The sequence below is a fragment of the Eptesicus fuscus genome, chromosome 5, assembly GCF_027574615.1.
Source record: "Eptesicus fuscus isolate TK198812 chromosome 5, DD_ASM_mEF_20220401, whole genome shotgun sequence".
NCBI classification, from domain to species: domain Eukaryota; kingdom Metazoa; phylum Chordata; class Mammalia; order Chiroptera; family Vespertilionidae; genus Eptesicus; species Eptesicus fuscus.
In genome coordinates, this window is record NC_072477.1 from 53,229,952 (window position 1) to 53,245,822 (window position 15,871).

Here is a 15,871-nt window from a genome sequence, read left to right on the forward strand (position 1 = left end):
CCCGCACCCGGGCGCCCCCCCGCCTCCCAGCCCCCCGCGCCCGCGCCGGGTCACCCGCACACACGGGTCCACGCCCCCCCCGCCCCCCGCCCGGCCGAGCGGTAGGTGTTTTGCCGTCTGCGCCGGGCCGCAGTGCGGCTGCGCGCACGGGCTGCCTCCGGGCTGGCAGCGCAGCGGCGGCCGCGCGGCGGCGGGGCCGGGAGCGAGCGGCGGCGGCGGCGGCGGCGGCGGCGGCGGCTTGGGGAGTGGCGTGGAGCGGAGCCTGGGGCTGCAGCCGCGCGGGGCTCCCGGAGTAGAAAGCCCCAGGGGCAGGAAAGGAAGGCCAGGCCGTGAAGTCCCTGCGCAACCATTCTCCTTGGATTTGGGGGAGCCCTGCCCCCCCCCACACACACCTCGTCTTCTGACGCCCCCTCCTCACCACCCCCCAAGCCGCGGCCGCTGACGAGAGGAGGCGGCGGCGGGGGGCTGAGGGGCGCCGCCATGCCTCTCCCGCGGTGAAGCGCCCCAGCCGTCAGGAGCTCCTCGGTCTCCCCGGTGATGTCCCCCAGGCGGCAGGCAAAAGCGACTCACTCGAGCCCTGGGGTAAAGGCCTAGCTTATCCAGCTTCCTTCCTCCTCCTCCTCCTCCTCCTCCTCTTCCCTCCTCCTCCTGGTCCCCTCCCCCCTCCTCCTCCTCCTCTCCCCCTTCGACCTCCCCTCCCCGTCTCTCCCCTCACCCTTCCCCGCGCCCCCATCTCCCCTGCCTCCCTCCCACCCCTCCAGCAGCGATGGCAGAGGAACAACAACAGCCGCCGCCACAGCAGCCTGATGCCCATCAGCAGCTTCCCCCCGGCACCCCCAACCCGGGGGTGGCTCTGCCAGCCCTTGTGCCTGGGCTGCCAGGGACAGAGGCCAGCGCGCTGCAACACGAGATCAAGAACTCCATCTGGTAAGAGGATCCACCATCGCGGGGTGAAACAGCCCGGGCACATTGCTGCTGCAAAGGGGGTGGGGGCGGCGGGCGGGGAGCGGGGGAGCGGCTGCTGCATCCATTGAACGTGGGGACCCAGGGTCAGCTGCCTCGGGATAGGGCCTGCGGAGGGGTGGGCAACGTGCCCCCGCCCTGGGTCTGCTCGGCCCCCGAGTGCCTGGACCCGCTCCTCGGTGGGGAGGGATGATAAACACATTATTTGTGGTTTTCACTTCTGTGTCAACGGAATAGGGGTCGACATTAAGTCATCTTGCATGATGATAGCATGAATTTGGGACTGGGGAGCGTGAAATGTGTTTACTCCTTGTTGCAGTCATACAGGGAGGAAGCAGTGCATGGTGAATTCTCACCAAACAGACATTGTGCGTAAGAATATTAATAGGCAGCACAAAACCTAACGTGTCTGTCTCTTCCTTTCAGCTGGTTTAGCTGCTGTTTCTGAATGTTTTTGCTTTCTTTATTCAGAGATTAAATTTCTCTTCCAGGGAGTTTATTCTTTGCATTGATTGTGAAGAAAAGGCTTCTTTAGTATAAGATGTTTTTTTGTGTTTTTTTTTTTAAGGTGGTAGTTTTCACTGTAAAATGATTTTTTAATTTAAAAATATGTCTTTAATTTAAAATAAATGTTTTACCATTTCGTGTGCCTTTTTTAGAAACCATAGATAAAATACCCTTTGCTATATTCCTGTACTTTTTTTTATATGAGAATTTCCAATATTTCCGCATTAGATTAAACTCTGAAAGACTGGTGCCAGCCTTTTAATAATTAAGTACACCGAGTTAAGTCTATCCTTTTAGAGCCATTGCAAATACTCTTTGAACATGAACTTGCATTTTTAAAAACTGACATTTAAAAAAAAAGTGTAGTGCTATTTTAAAAATGGAAAGCAGTATTTGGAATTTGGTGTAAGAGGCTACTTTTAATAGAACTTTTAAAATAGAATTAAATGTGGTATAAAAAAAGCTCTGATTTTAAAAATGAAATCTTGCATGTCCATCATTGAATATGACTACTGAAATATCAAAACTCCTTTTATATTGCAATTTAAGAAGAAATGTATCATAAAATAACTGACATTGCAGTACAATATTTACACATTTGAAAACAGTGACAATTTCTAAAATACAAAATTAAGCTTTGTTATATAGTAATTTTTATTATTTTCCTGGTGCACATCCATATTGGCATGATGCTAATATGAAGTAGGTCAGTGCAGGCTTTAATAGTTTTATTCTAGAGTAGTGGGCAGCTGTGTATCTTGCTTTCAGTTTTAATTTTAAAATGAAGTTTAAATGCTTTAAAGGTAATTTTTTTTTACTTTGACAATAGTCATGTTGTGGCAACTTGAATAGGTCAGAAAAATAGTAATGTGTGTGTACTCTATGTGTGAGTGTGTGTGTGTGTGTGTGTGAGAGAGAGAGAGAGAGAGAGAGAGAGAGAGAGAGAGAGAGAGAATGCTTTATTCTTCAATGGATACCCTCAGCTTCCTATTAAAGCTGTAATTTACAGGAAGAGATGGTTAAGCTTCTGCTCACCAGAAACCAGAGTGCCCCCCCCCCCATTAAGTTACTTGATGTAACTTAAGTGTCCCTGAAATCATCATTAAATTGAATAAGCACTTTGGTTTTTTCATTCAGGTAAGGGGCACCCAAATTAAAAAGACTAAAATCTTTTAAGAAAGACATATTTAAAAAGTTGAATTAGTAATGTATATTTTGACTTATTATGAGAGCAATAGGGGAAAAGGAACCTTCATTTTATAGTATTTTAAAAATAAGAGTAAGTTGTATAGATAACTGACTGAAGTGTTTGAATAATAATGATAGTGGAGGCTCTTTTTGGTAAATCATGTGATTTAATAATTCTTTCATTGATAATTTATGTTTACACATCCATTACAATTTAACTGCACTGACTTTAATGTGAGAAATCCTGTCCTGAAACATAGGGCACTTGTGTTTTTGGTACTTGCTCTGGAAAAGTAATGGCCAACAAACACTTTAATTTCCAAATGTACAATTTTAATCTTTATTTTTAAATTATAATGGCACACTTACTGGCATTTAATTTTCAACTTTAGAAATCCTATTTGCAAAAATTGTTTATATTATATTTAAAACTTTGTAAAAACATTAGTGATCATAAACAACATTAGGGAATATATTTAATGTATAGTCTCATATCCGATGTTTCACAAGACTGGATTTATAGATTTATCAGGTAACTATATAAAGACATTTAAAAGTGAAATACCTTCAATACCATCTATGAAATAGGGTGTCCTAAAAAAAGTATATGAACTTTAATAGCTGATAACTCAATTTTGAAAATGAAATTTCCTTTAATAAACACTGTCATAATTATTCAAAGTGTATGTATAAAATTTTTGGGATACCTTATATATATGTTAAATTAAAATCTTTTAATAGATAAGATTGCAATTCTTTAGGTATCTCATTTTACATTTCTTGAAGAACAATGCTTTACCAATTTTTTTATCACCTGATAATCTGAGAGATTATCCGTTTTGTTGCTTCCTATATCAATCTTTGGTAACATTACTAATGAGAATTTAAAATTACATTAAACAGAAACAGCCTAACATTACTAATGACAATTTAAAATTACATTAAGCAGAAATTGTTAAATGAGTTTTGCATTTAGGTTGATTCCAGAGTATATTGGACTTGCAGATCACAAACATGTCTATACTTGTTCTCCTATTCTGCAAATATAAATATAGTAGGCGATGTAGGCCGTTAGCTGGACAATAGAGTTATTTATTATCTCAGTTCATAATTATTTGTTTTTGTTTGTTAAACTAAAGTGCTGTTTGACAAAAGTATGTCCATGATCATTTCAAGCATCAAATTAATCTTTGAAAAAGAAGATTAAGTATTCAAAGTTGAAATGATGGTACTTAATGGGATCAGAAATTGTATTTCTTAAGAATCGGAAATATGTATTTTAAAGATAGTTCTAGAAAATAAAGCTACTACTAACTTGATAGTGGTGTTATATTTAATATATTTATGACTATCTTCAAATGAAGTCCAAGCCTGCATGTACCTTTCTTGACCTTCCTCATTCCTACTCCATAGACTCCAGCTCACTTATACTACTCGCTTGAAAGGGGATTTATTTGCAGAGTTGTGTTTAATACTGAATATACTGTAAGAAATGTTATGTATATTTTCTAAGCAATAGAATTATAATATAAACTTAAAAAAAAAAAGAAAACTAGTAACCTGTGTCCTTTTCGTAAATGAATACTCATAGTGACAACCTAAAACAAAACCACAACCTAATCCCACTGCAAACTTCTTTAACTTAACATTGCACCCCTCTTTAGTTATCTAAAAAAAAGAATACCACGGCAAGTTCTTCTTTCCTCTTATCTCCAAGTGTCTTAATAGGTGTTGTTGTTTTTCTACTTAGTTTAAACAAACAAACAAAAATTTACTAAGTGTTTTTCTTTGTGTTTTAAAGCAGTTTTACTTGAAACCCTGATAGAATAAAATTGCTGTGGAAAAAATAGAATAGAAAAAATGACTTTTGCATTCTATTCTGCCTGTTAATATTTTTAAGAATAATCATAACTACATGGGTAGGAGCGATTAACATATTTGCAATTACGCTATAATGTGTAGACTACAAACCTTTTCCTAGAATTTCAAAAGAATCCTGATGTTTTATTGTAGATAATGTTCTAATACTGTATTTATTCAACAAACAAATTCAGGGATTCTTAAAAGAATTAGTGGTTATTAATTATTGTTTTTATTTATGTAATTTTATTTTCAAGTAAGGCCTTGTAAACCATTTCTTAAAACAGTCTTAGAAGCTGTGTCATTGTTCTCCCCACTTAATAAGAGTGAAATTGAATGACAAGTAAAATTCCTCTGATTCATGATCAGACCCTGGAAACATTGCAGGGACCAGAGCTCCTTGTGTGTATTCAGTCTTGTAAGTCATATAGATTTCTGAATCTGGAACATTTTAGATTTACAACTATAATCAAAGTAGAATTACATATGTGGACCACTTGGGATGTTATCTAAATTCTAATTTAATCCCAAGTTGAGCAATTTTGTTTAACTTTCTTATTTCTCAGTTACAGTGAGCAAAGTATGGTGATCCTAAGGTTTACATAGTGATTCCATATTAGTTTTAATTTCTGTCCCCTGTCCTAGAAGTTAGTAGTTTTGTCCTTGTTCTGGGTCAGGCAGTTTATTAACTCTGTCTGAGAAACAGTTATATTTCCTTCAACTGCAGTGGGAAACATTTACTGTAAAGCTCCTAACTGTAGAGTTTACTTTAACCGTAGCCCATGATCTTCATTTTACTTTAAAGTTAGAGACTGACGAGTACATCCACTGGCTTTCATATATTTTCCATTAATTGGTTGACATGCTATCTGCCCTGAGCTCAGTCTGTCTTACATATCAAGCGCACCAAAGACTTAAGGTGCTTTTTGCTTGTCTGTATTGAGGCCAGCTGTGATGGTTGCATCCCAACACTAAGTGTTTCTGATTCCAGAAAGAAGGCAGTTCCTGTTCTCCTCTATGATTTGAACTGATGAAATTGTCTGCTCTATTGACCAGAAAGGCAAGTTAAGCAATTTCAAGCCCCTTGACTTTCTGGCCTTGTTTAGCTTAGGCAACGTGTGTGTGTGTGTGTGTGTGTGTGTGTGTGTTTTTATGTATGTTTGCATAAATAATTGACCAATTTGCTTTCCCTATTGGGAGTTGTCTTTAATGACAGAACTGATGTTATGTACAGAACTGATTTAGTTTCTATATCACTGTTAGTTTTTGGTCGTATTGGGGGAAATGAGCTTCACAGTGGTAGAAGAAACAGAAGTGTCTCATTTGTTGTGAAACATGCTTTGAATAAAAACTTACGTCTAGTCACCTTTGATATTAGAAAATAATGTTCCACATTAAAAGTGTTCAGATGAAAATAATTAAAATAAACGTTGACATTTACTCAAATTTGAGCACTTTGTGCAAGATCATTGTGTAAGTACTCGCCTGAGTACCTGCTATATATGAAGTACTATGCTAGAGACTGGCATTTGAGGAATGTCCATTCATTTGTAATATTAACCTAAGCAAAAATGTGCAATAAAATATCTCTTTTATTCAGTTAGGGAACCAGGGAAGGAGGTGACAAGTGCCAGAGTGTTAATTGTGGAAAAAATAGACCTTAGTTTCCTTGTCTAGAAAATGAAAGGTTCATATTAGATGACCTTGAAAGTTCCTTTAGGTTAAATTATGATTCTTGTTACTAAATAAATATTGACAACAATAATAAAGCATACCATAAGCACAGTGAATACTAACAGCATTAACTACACATATGCAATCAGCAGAACATTTTCAATGGATGGATTATTAGGATTTGTCAGCCTTCCCTGGGTTTTAGCTCTAGAAGACTATCTGAAGACTATTCACTTATTGTTACCTTGTGCAAGAGTTCTTTTATGTGAAATTCAGTCTGCAAATATTTATTGGGCATGTATTTCATTTAAGGTTAGGAGTTGTTGCTGATTATACAAAAATAATGTATGTAAGGCTATGCGGTATCCCTGTTGTTGGGAATTATACTAGTTGCTAGTTGAGAGATTGCACTGGGGGGTTGGGTGGGGGTTTTTGTGTGCTTGATTTGTTTATAAACTGGTGCTCAATTCTTACAAACACCTCATACAGGAACTTTTTTCTATAGTAATGATTTAATATTTTTAAGGCAGTGATGAATATTATATTGTAAATTTGGTTATGTAAATAAGAAAGGTGTATATTCTTTTCAGAATAATTCAGGCTAGGGTAGACGTTTTAATGTGTAGTTGTGACAGAGTATTCTTTAAGAACAAGACAATAAGGTGGTTACTACTCCATATCTCCGACAAAACTAGACCACTCTTATCCAGTGCCTCCCTTTTCATCAGTCTTTCTGTATCTAGTTTCTTTCTCTTCTGCTTTCTCAAGGGTTCTAAGAGTTCAGGTTAAAGATGCGCAGCATGGAGCAGTAGGAAGAAGAATCTTCCTGCCTTGGGCAGGATAGTAAATAAGGAACAATAAGCTCTGAAGCCTTAATGCACTTGATTGCTGACTATGAGATTAAGATAGTTAACACCTAACTTTAACCCACAGGATTAAAAACTAAAATGTATTATTTTTTTCTTGAGACATTTACTTTTTTCTGTTTCATGGCTATGTGCCTCCAATTTATAAGAGGAAATAGAAACAATGAGGTTTGGTTAATTATGCACACAGTACCTCTATCAGGCATCTATTTTGGTAACTCCTATATACATTACAAAACATTGTGTGGGAGGTGATGTTTTGTATTTGTCATATCATAAAACAAACTGAAAGCATACATATATTCTTTGCTACTTGAATCTCTATTTAGTTTTTGAATTCAAAGCGTGAGAGGTCAGAGTGACAGATTGAAATCTGTTATGTCTTAGAATTTTGGAAGATAAGAATCCATATGGTGTGAAATACCATCTCCTCCAAATAGCCTTATCAAATATATATAAATATATATATATATTTTTTTTTTAACAGAATTTATTCATAATCTGGGTTTGGATAGCAAGGGTTCATGTGGCAAAAGGTACTTTGTTACTCATTCCAACAAAGAATTAGCAAATTCACTTGAATTTGAATGCTAAATTGATTAATTAGTGATGCTTACCAAGGGCATGGGAATAGGAAGTGATGGTAGTACATATGCCCTACAATTATCTTCCCCTTTCTTTCTGAAATCGGTAATTTTTAGAATTTGAGTTCTGTTATAGGTACAGCATCGGAACTATTGGTTATCTTAGAGGGTATTAGTCCCTAGGGCAGTGATGGCGAACCTATGACACGCATAGCCATTTCTGATGACACGTGGCCGCATGCCAAGGATGAAACATTTGCTGCTCCTGAGGATGAAACATTTGCGACTAGAGTCTTGGAGTTAGTTTTTTCCTCAAAGTGACACACTACCCGAGTTATGCTCAGTTTTTTGGCGAAGTTTGACACACCAAGCTCAAAAGGTTGCCCATCACTGCCCTAGGGCTATCGTGTTTATATTTAGGATACCTAAATTTAAGATACAGACATTTTTCTACTTGTATTCTTTTTTTTATGACTTTCCTACTTTGGTCACTTGATACTGCCAAGTAGCTACAGGATGAGAATAGGGGATTACTGTATGAAGTGGCTACTTCAGTTTGCACTTTCCATAACCCTTTTTCTTTGCTTTCATTATCTTGATTCTCTAATTATATGCTGGTCTCTTTACCTGCTACCTTAAAAAACCTTTCTCTTTTTTCTACTGATATAAAGTGTCTAACTTGAAGATCCAGCTCATGTGCTACCCTTCAATGAAACTTTCGGAACTCGCAGGGAACATGACCTGAGTTGTATAAATTAATTTTTTTCTAGGAGTTTAGACTGGCCTTACCTAAGATGAGTCTATTTTAGTGAATTTTTACTGAATTAATGAAATATTCCCTATGTAAACATTTCTAATATGTAAAGTTCATAGGAATTCAGGGACTGCATATGCCTGAAACAAAGCAATCACTACATAATAAGTAATTTATAATATGACAATAAAATATTGTGGCATAGCCAAGAATTTGCCATTGTTTTTTTTGCAGTATATATGAAATTTAAAAAATTTAATTAGACAAGAGTATCACTTCAGTGACATCTGGCTTGGAGTAAAGTTGGTATTTCTGGGAATTTGGGAAATTTATTTGAATAAGATGCTTTAGTTGATGTAGTAAGTGAATCACTTCCCTAATTTGATTGCAGTCATTAGATTTATGCAGTGTGATCTAAAAAATTAACTGTCAGATTAGTAAATGCTTAATCCCTTTTTCTGAAGGAGGAGATATTAGCAAGGAGTGTGTGGCCAAATTCTGTACACACACATTTTAAAGAAGTGAGATGAAAAGGTCAAAGACTAATACTGAATTTACAGAAGATAGAGGTCAAGGAAAACTGAATTCAGTACATCGTATTTTGATATCTACTATATACAGGCATAGGAAAATTAAAAAGTAATAAGACACTTTATCTACTTTTAAAGCAGTCATCCCTTGTGTGGTAGTTGTGTGTATCATCAATTGAATCTAACAAAAGAAAGATTTTATTAATGCATTGATGATATAATCAGTAGTACAGACAAATACAGAATTAGAAGAGAGAGGGATTCAGCGAGGACATAATATTTTTATTGGCAAAATTCAAGATGGTGGTCTTAACAAAAAATCAGCGGATGGGCTATTGATACAAATACATTTATCAATATGCTTACTAAGGAATCTTTATTCCCACTAGCAGGAATGACATTAAGAATTGTTGATAATAGTAAGCCTTGTTAGTAATGAGAATAATTAGAGAAAAATAGCTTAGGACAAAATTTGCCTGACTGAGGAGTGGAATTTCTACCAGTATCAATCCTTTTACCTAAGTTTTAATGTACAAAGGTAGAAGAATGAATGTAAAGTAATAAAGTAGAAGAAAAAAAGGTTGGGGGTGGGTGGGAACTCAGGTAGAGGACCAGGAGCAGTCTGAGCAGTCTTGGAAGAGGACTGTGTAACCTGAATTGACTCTCAGTGATGGATGGCACTTCATGAAAAGGATTAGAATATTTGGTGAGGGGCCCTCTCATTCAGCCCATATCTCCACTCCTGTATCTTGGCACCTGTGGCACTTACCTATGTACTTTTCCATTATCAGAGGCAGTTTATTTCCCCCTTTTGGATTCATCTCTTTCCATGTATTTATGGAATTTGTTCTAACATATACCCTGTTTTTGTCAGCATTATCAAATTGTTTTTTTCCATTGGCCGCTTTTCCTGTTACTTTATACATTCGTATGATGTCCTTAAAGCAGCAGCAAACAACCTTGGAGAAAAGGTTTTCCAGTAAAACAAAGAGTTGATCTCTCAGTGACCTAAATAGTTCATTCATAGTCCTAAGAAAAAAATGTCATTAGGTAAGTGAATTAATAATGTAAATACTCATCTTATAAGATGAAATACAAACAGTTAAAATGCAAAAATCTTTACTGTCCGTGATAAAAAATAAAGCAGAAAACTTTTAAAAATATGTTTTTATTAATTTTTAGAGAGAGGGGAGGAATAGAGAGATAGAAACATCAGATGAGAGAGCTACATCATCAATCGGCTGTCTTCTGCACAACCCCTACTGGGGATTAAGAATCAAACCAGTGACCTCTTGTTTCATGGGTAGACATTCAACCACTGACCCACAGTGGTTGCCAGGCAGAAAACTACTATTTTTGACCACTAAGAAAAATATTTAAGAACTATAGTAACCATTCGCTAGCTGATCTTGTCCAGGGTTTTGCAGTTTTCCATATTCCTTTCTCTTCCCTCCAGTCTCTCAATTTCTATCCTGTTGTACAATATGTAAGCCCACTCATATTTTTGGTGGAGTAGGTGTGAACATACATCTTACAAGCGTTAACTGTGTTTGCACTTAGGTGGTAGAACAATGTATGATATTTTTCACCCTACTTTATTATATTTTCCAAATGTTTTTGAATGAGCGAGTGTTATTTTTAGTTTGGAAAAATACCCAGACAAGTAAAATAATGCCCTTTGTCTATCCTGCTGCTTTTCCTTTTAGCTGAAGTCTGTCCACCAGGCTTCCACCCCCACACACGGATAGATCTTCTCTCTGCTCTTGTCCCTTTTAACTCTTGCAGTCTGGCTTCCTGCTTTTCTTGCCAACTCAGTGGCCCTTTTTTAGTCTTTATCTTTCATTATGACTCTAACTTTTCTTGTCATTATGATTTCTTTGCACTTTTGAAATTCTCATTCATTCCTTTTTCAGAGGTGCCTTTGTATCAGCTACTCTGCCTGGCATTGGTGATTCCCTGAGCAAGAATGTGAAATCCTGTTTCATGTACCTTATCTCTGATTGATTGACATTTTATTTTTCCTGCTCCCTTCCTTTAGATGCTCTTTAATTGTGAATATCCAGACACTTATTTCTCAGCCATCTATTGTTTTTCTCTTTTCACTTTGCTAAAATCAAGAAATAGTTGGGCTGGGCTTGGCCAATGTGCTTAGCTGGAGTGTTGTCTGTGCACTAAAAGGTCACGGTTTGAGTCCCTGTTAGGAGGGCACATACCCAGGTTGCAGGTTCAACCCCCGTCGGGGTGCACGTGGGAGGCAATTGATCGATTGGTATTTCACTCTTACATCAATATTTCTCTGTCTCTCTCTCAAATCAATAAAATCATGTCCTTGGGTGAAGATTTTAAAAAAAGAAGGAATTGATGGGCTGAACAGACAACTCTACCATATCTACTCATTCATTCACCAGAATACAGGGAGCGACCACTATTATATTAAACTTGGCATTTTCATCATAATCCTTCTTTTGTGTCATGGTGCCTTGCTACTTCAGTTTGCTTTCATTTCCAGTTCTACTTTTGGTGGTAGATATCACTGTTCCTTCAGTCTATCAGACTGGCAGTATTGATTTTCATAATTGATTTTTCTCTCATTCCCATGCCCAGTATTTTAACAAGTTGCCAAGTTTGCATTGTCACTTAAGTTTCCTTATTTTCCTACTTATACTCCAGAACCATAATTCAGTGTTTTACCATTTCATTCCTGGGTTATTACAGCAGCAACATAACTGCTCTCTGCTCCCCAACCCCCACTGAACTATGCTGTATATTGCTGTCAAAATAAATCTTCTGAAATATCCTTTTTCATGTAGTCCCCTTCTAAAAACATACAACTTCACCTTACCCACCATGTCATGTCTAAAGATTTTCATCAGGTTTCAATGTGAGTGTAATCTAGCCTAATACAATCAATCCAACCCTATTTCTTGCTGTTAACCAACATTTAACTCCACTTCAGTCCAGTGGACACTTCACTGTCGGCCTTTTATTTTGTGGTTCTGCTTTTATTCCTGCTTTATACTTTTGTGGATTCTCCACTTCCCTGTCTCCAAAACCTACTTAATCATGTTTTAACCATTTTAAGTCATAGTTCAAATTACAGTACTTTGAAACATTCTTTAGCTATGCTAGTCCAAATTGGCCTTTTCTTGATCTCATGTATAGTGAATTCTGTACAATTAAGTACTTAAACACTTTCAATATTTTTTAGTATGCTGTTGTTGCTTTTTTGTCATTTTATATTTTTCAATTACAGTTGGCATACAAGATTATATTAGTTTCAGTTATACACTTGTGAGGTGGATGGGTGGTGCTCCGATGTGGTCTGAAGCTCTCCACTAAGTGCACTAGCTAAGGGACTTCCCAGGAGGTGCAGGTCAAGGTCAGCTACTACCTGTGTTCTGCCTGGGGCTACCTAGCATGAGCTACAAAGCGATCTGCAGATGGCTGCTACTTCTGCTGGGCTTGGAGGTGCTCAGGAAAGGTCAAGCTGCAAACCAAGGCTTGCTGCCGCTAGCCGGGCCTGGGTCCGCTTAGCAAGAGATACAGGGAATGCCGAGACTAGATGCTGCTTGTTCGAGAGATTTTAGGAAAATCTGAAGCTTGAGCCAAGACAGGTTATTCATAAGTAAAGGAGTCAGCAAGATTTCTCTGCAAAGGACCAGATAGTAAATATTTTTGGCTTAAATATTTTTTGCTTTGAGGACATAGGATCTCTGTTGTATCAGGAAAGTAGCCAGGGACAGTATATAAATTAATGGATGGCCAGATTTGTTCCACTGCTGGAAGGATTTGGCTCTTGGGCAGCAGTTTGTGGACTCCTATATCCCATCACTGGGAAAACTGCTCAAAGAATATGGATAACCGTTTCAATCTTCACTCCCTTTTATTGACAAACAGTAGATGATAGTTATCTGCTTAATATTAATTATATTGTAATTATCCCTTGGGTAAACCCAGGATTATGTGAAAGCATATTAGAATGCAAACTGAGTGAGGAATACTCTTAACTCATCTCCCAGTGATGATGATAAAGTATATTGACTTTTGGTTTATGGTCTGACACATAAAAAGCTTGGGAGGCCTCATTCCTATCATCACTAGGAAAAAAGCTGAACAAACTGAAAATCAACAACTCTTCATAAATGCATCAGAGAATTGAGGTCTCAGGGCCCTGGAAAATGGGAGGCAGACAGGCAAATAGAGAGAATCACAGCTTACAGATAGCTGGCAGAAGCCCAGGAGTACAAGCCCAAAGCTAAAACCACTATAGATAGTAGCACTGTAAATTATAATTTGCTGGAGGCGCAGTGTGAGCTAGCTTAAGAATGTCCCGCTTTTAGGGAAATCCCACACCTTCCTGAGTTTTACCTCTAGGAGCCCTACCAGGTTCTCCCTGTGAGATATGAGAAAAATCTCTTTATTTTTTACTTGAGGGGAGGAGGGATGGGGTGACAGAGGTAGTGGGAAGAGGGAAAAAGTAACTACCCGATATCATAAAGAGGTAATATGCAAATTGACCATCACCCCAACACACAAGATGGCTGCCCCCATGTGGACACATGATGGCCACCACAAGATGGCCAGCAGGGGAGGGAAGTTGTGGGTGATCAGGCCAGCAGGAGAGGGCAGTTGGGAGGGACCAGGCCAGCAGGGGAGAGCAGTTGCGGGGAACCAGGCCTGCAGGGGAGGGCAGTTGGGGGTGACCAGGCCTGCAGGGGAGGGCAGTTGGAGGGAACCAGGCCTGCAGGGGAGGGCAGTTGGGGGGAACCAGGCCTGCAGGGGAGGGTAGTTAGGGGTGACCAGGCTGGTAGGGGAGGGCCGTTAGGGGTGACCAGGCTGGCAAGGGAGGGAAGTTAGGGGTGACCGGGCCAGCAGGGGAGGGCAGTTGGGGGCGACCAGGCCTGCAGGAGAGGACAGTTAGGGGCAACCAGGCCTGCAGGGGAGGGCAGTTGGGGGCAATCGGGCTGTCAGGGGAGCAATTAAGTGTCAATCAGGCTGGCAGGTGAGTGGTTAGGGGGTGATCAGACTGGCAGGCAGAAGTGGTTAGGGGCAATCAGGCAGGCAGGCAGGCAGGTGAGCAGTTGTGAGCCAGCAGTCCTGGATTGTGAGAGGGACGTCGACTGCCTGTTTAGGCCCAATCCCACTGGAATCGGGCCTAAACGGGCAGTCGGACGTCCCTTGAGGGGTCCCAGATTGGAGAGGGTACAGGCTGGGCTGAGGGACACACACACACACACACACACACACACACACACACACACACACCTGTACACGAATTTCATGCAGCGGGCCTCTAGTCCTATATAATAAAAGGCTTATGTGCAAATTGACTGAATGGTGGAATGACGGGTCTCTATGACGCGCACTGACCACCAGAGGGCAGATACTCAATGCAGGAACTGCCCCCTGGTGGTCAGTGCGCTCCCACAGGGAGAGCGCTGCTCAGCCAGAAGCCGGGCTCACTGCTGGGGAGGGCAGCACCGGTGGCGGGAGACTTTACTGCCTCCGCGGCAGCGCAAAGGTTGTCCTACTGACAGCTTAGGCCCGTACCCTCCCTCCCCACCACCTCCCCACCCTAAGCCGTCAGTCGGACATCCCCTGAGGGCTCCTGGACTGCGAGAGGGCACAGGCTGGACTGAGGGACCCCCATGTTCACGATTTTTGTGCACTGGGCCTCTAGTTTTGAAATAACCTAGAGCTCTCTCTTCTCTTTAACAAGGCCTGTCTTAAGGGAACCTGTTTTACCACAGTCTAACCAACTGGGGGATGGGAAATACCCAACTCCAGGCCTCTCTAATCTTCCATATGGGGGAAGGGAATCACAAAACAATAGCATCCTTCACCCTCATTTTATCACCACTTTAGTAGGTATAATAATAGGATAACTGATGAAACAACCATAAACCTCAGACTAAGCTTTAATATGAAACAGAAACTATGGACACTGGCTTTTGTTTTGGCCTTGATGAAGACAAGATTGGACTTTTTTCATGGCGGAATGGATGGAGATGGGAAATTGGAAACCCAGGAAGGGCAACCTTTTATTTCCATCCAAATAAATCTTGCCACATCACAGTCTTCCGTGCATGGGTCTGTGAAATACTTTTCTTGAAGTTCTGTGGAAGAACATGATTTCCACCGATATTACTAGTATACTTGTTTGCAAGAAATGTTAGAAGTTCTATAGAGAAGGAAACTAATATAGGTCAGAAACTCAGATCTATATAAAGAAGAGTGAGGCCTGGCTGGTGTTGCTCAGTTGGGTGAGCGTCATCCCTGCACCAGGAGGTTGCTGGTTTGATTCTCAGTCAAGGGACATACCTGGTTTGCAGGCTCAATCCCCAGTAGGGGACGTGCAGGAGACAGCCCATCCACATCACTCTCTCCTTGATGTCTCTTATCTCTCACGCCCTCTCCTTTCCCCTCTCTGAAGTCAATAAAAACATATACATATATTTTTAAAATAACGAAGAGTAAAAAGGAATAAGTGAAGATAAAATCTTTTTTATATTTACTTGATCTAAGAGATAAGTTTGTTTTTCGTGATTATAGCTTATGGATAAATGAAATGAATGATAGTGTTATAAGAGATCAGGGGAGGAATTGAGCATAATTTTAAAAGGTACTTGCACTAACTGTGAAGCAGTATGGTGTTTGAAAAGTGGAGTTGGATTAGTTATAAAAGAACATTGAAAACCTAGAGTAACCCCTAAAATAATTTTGAAAGGAAGTATAATTAATATGTTAAGAGACTAGAGAAAAAAGAATCATATAAAATGTAGAATAAAATCAGAGAAGGCAGAAATAGAAGACAGAAAAAAAAAGGACAATGAATAGTACATAATTAAAAATATGGTACATATTAATCCTATGTCAATAATCACTTTAAATGTGAATGTTCTAAATATTCCAATTAAAAGACAGATACTATCTACATAGATTTAC

At 39.6% G+C, this 15,871-nt stretch overlaps 1 protein-coding gene across 1 annotated transcript in view; it reads left to right on the top strand.

The window, feature by feature from the left end:
• Window positions 1-395: 395 nt before the first annotated feature.
• The window catches only part of RFX7 (regulatory factor X7), a 115,292-nt gene continuing 99,816 nt past the window's right edge, over window positions 396-15,871 (top strand). Inside the window, exons 1-2 of the mRNA XM_028147800.2 lie at window positions 396-582; window positions 762-927. Coding sequence (XP_028003601.1) covers window positions 767-927 — 161 coding nt within the window. The 5' untranslated portion in view covers window positions 396-582; window positions 762-766. The remainder of the gene's footprint in view (window positions 583-761; window positions 928-15,871) is intronic.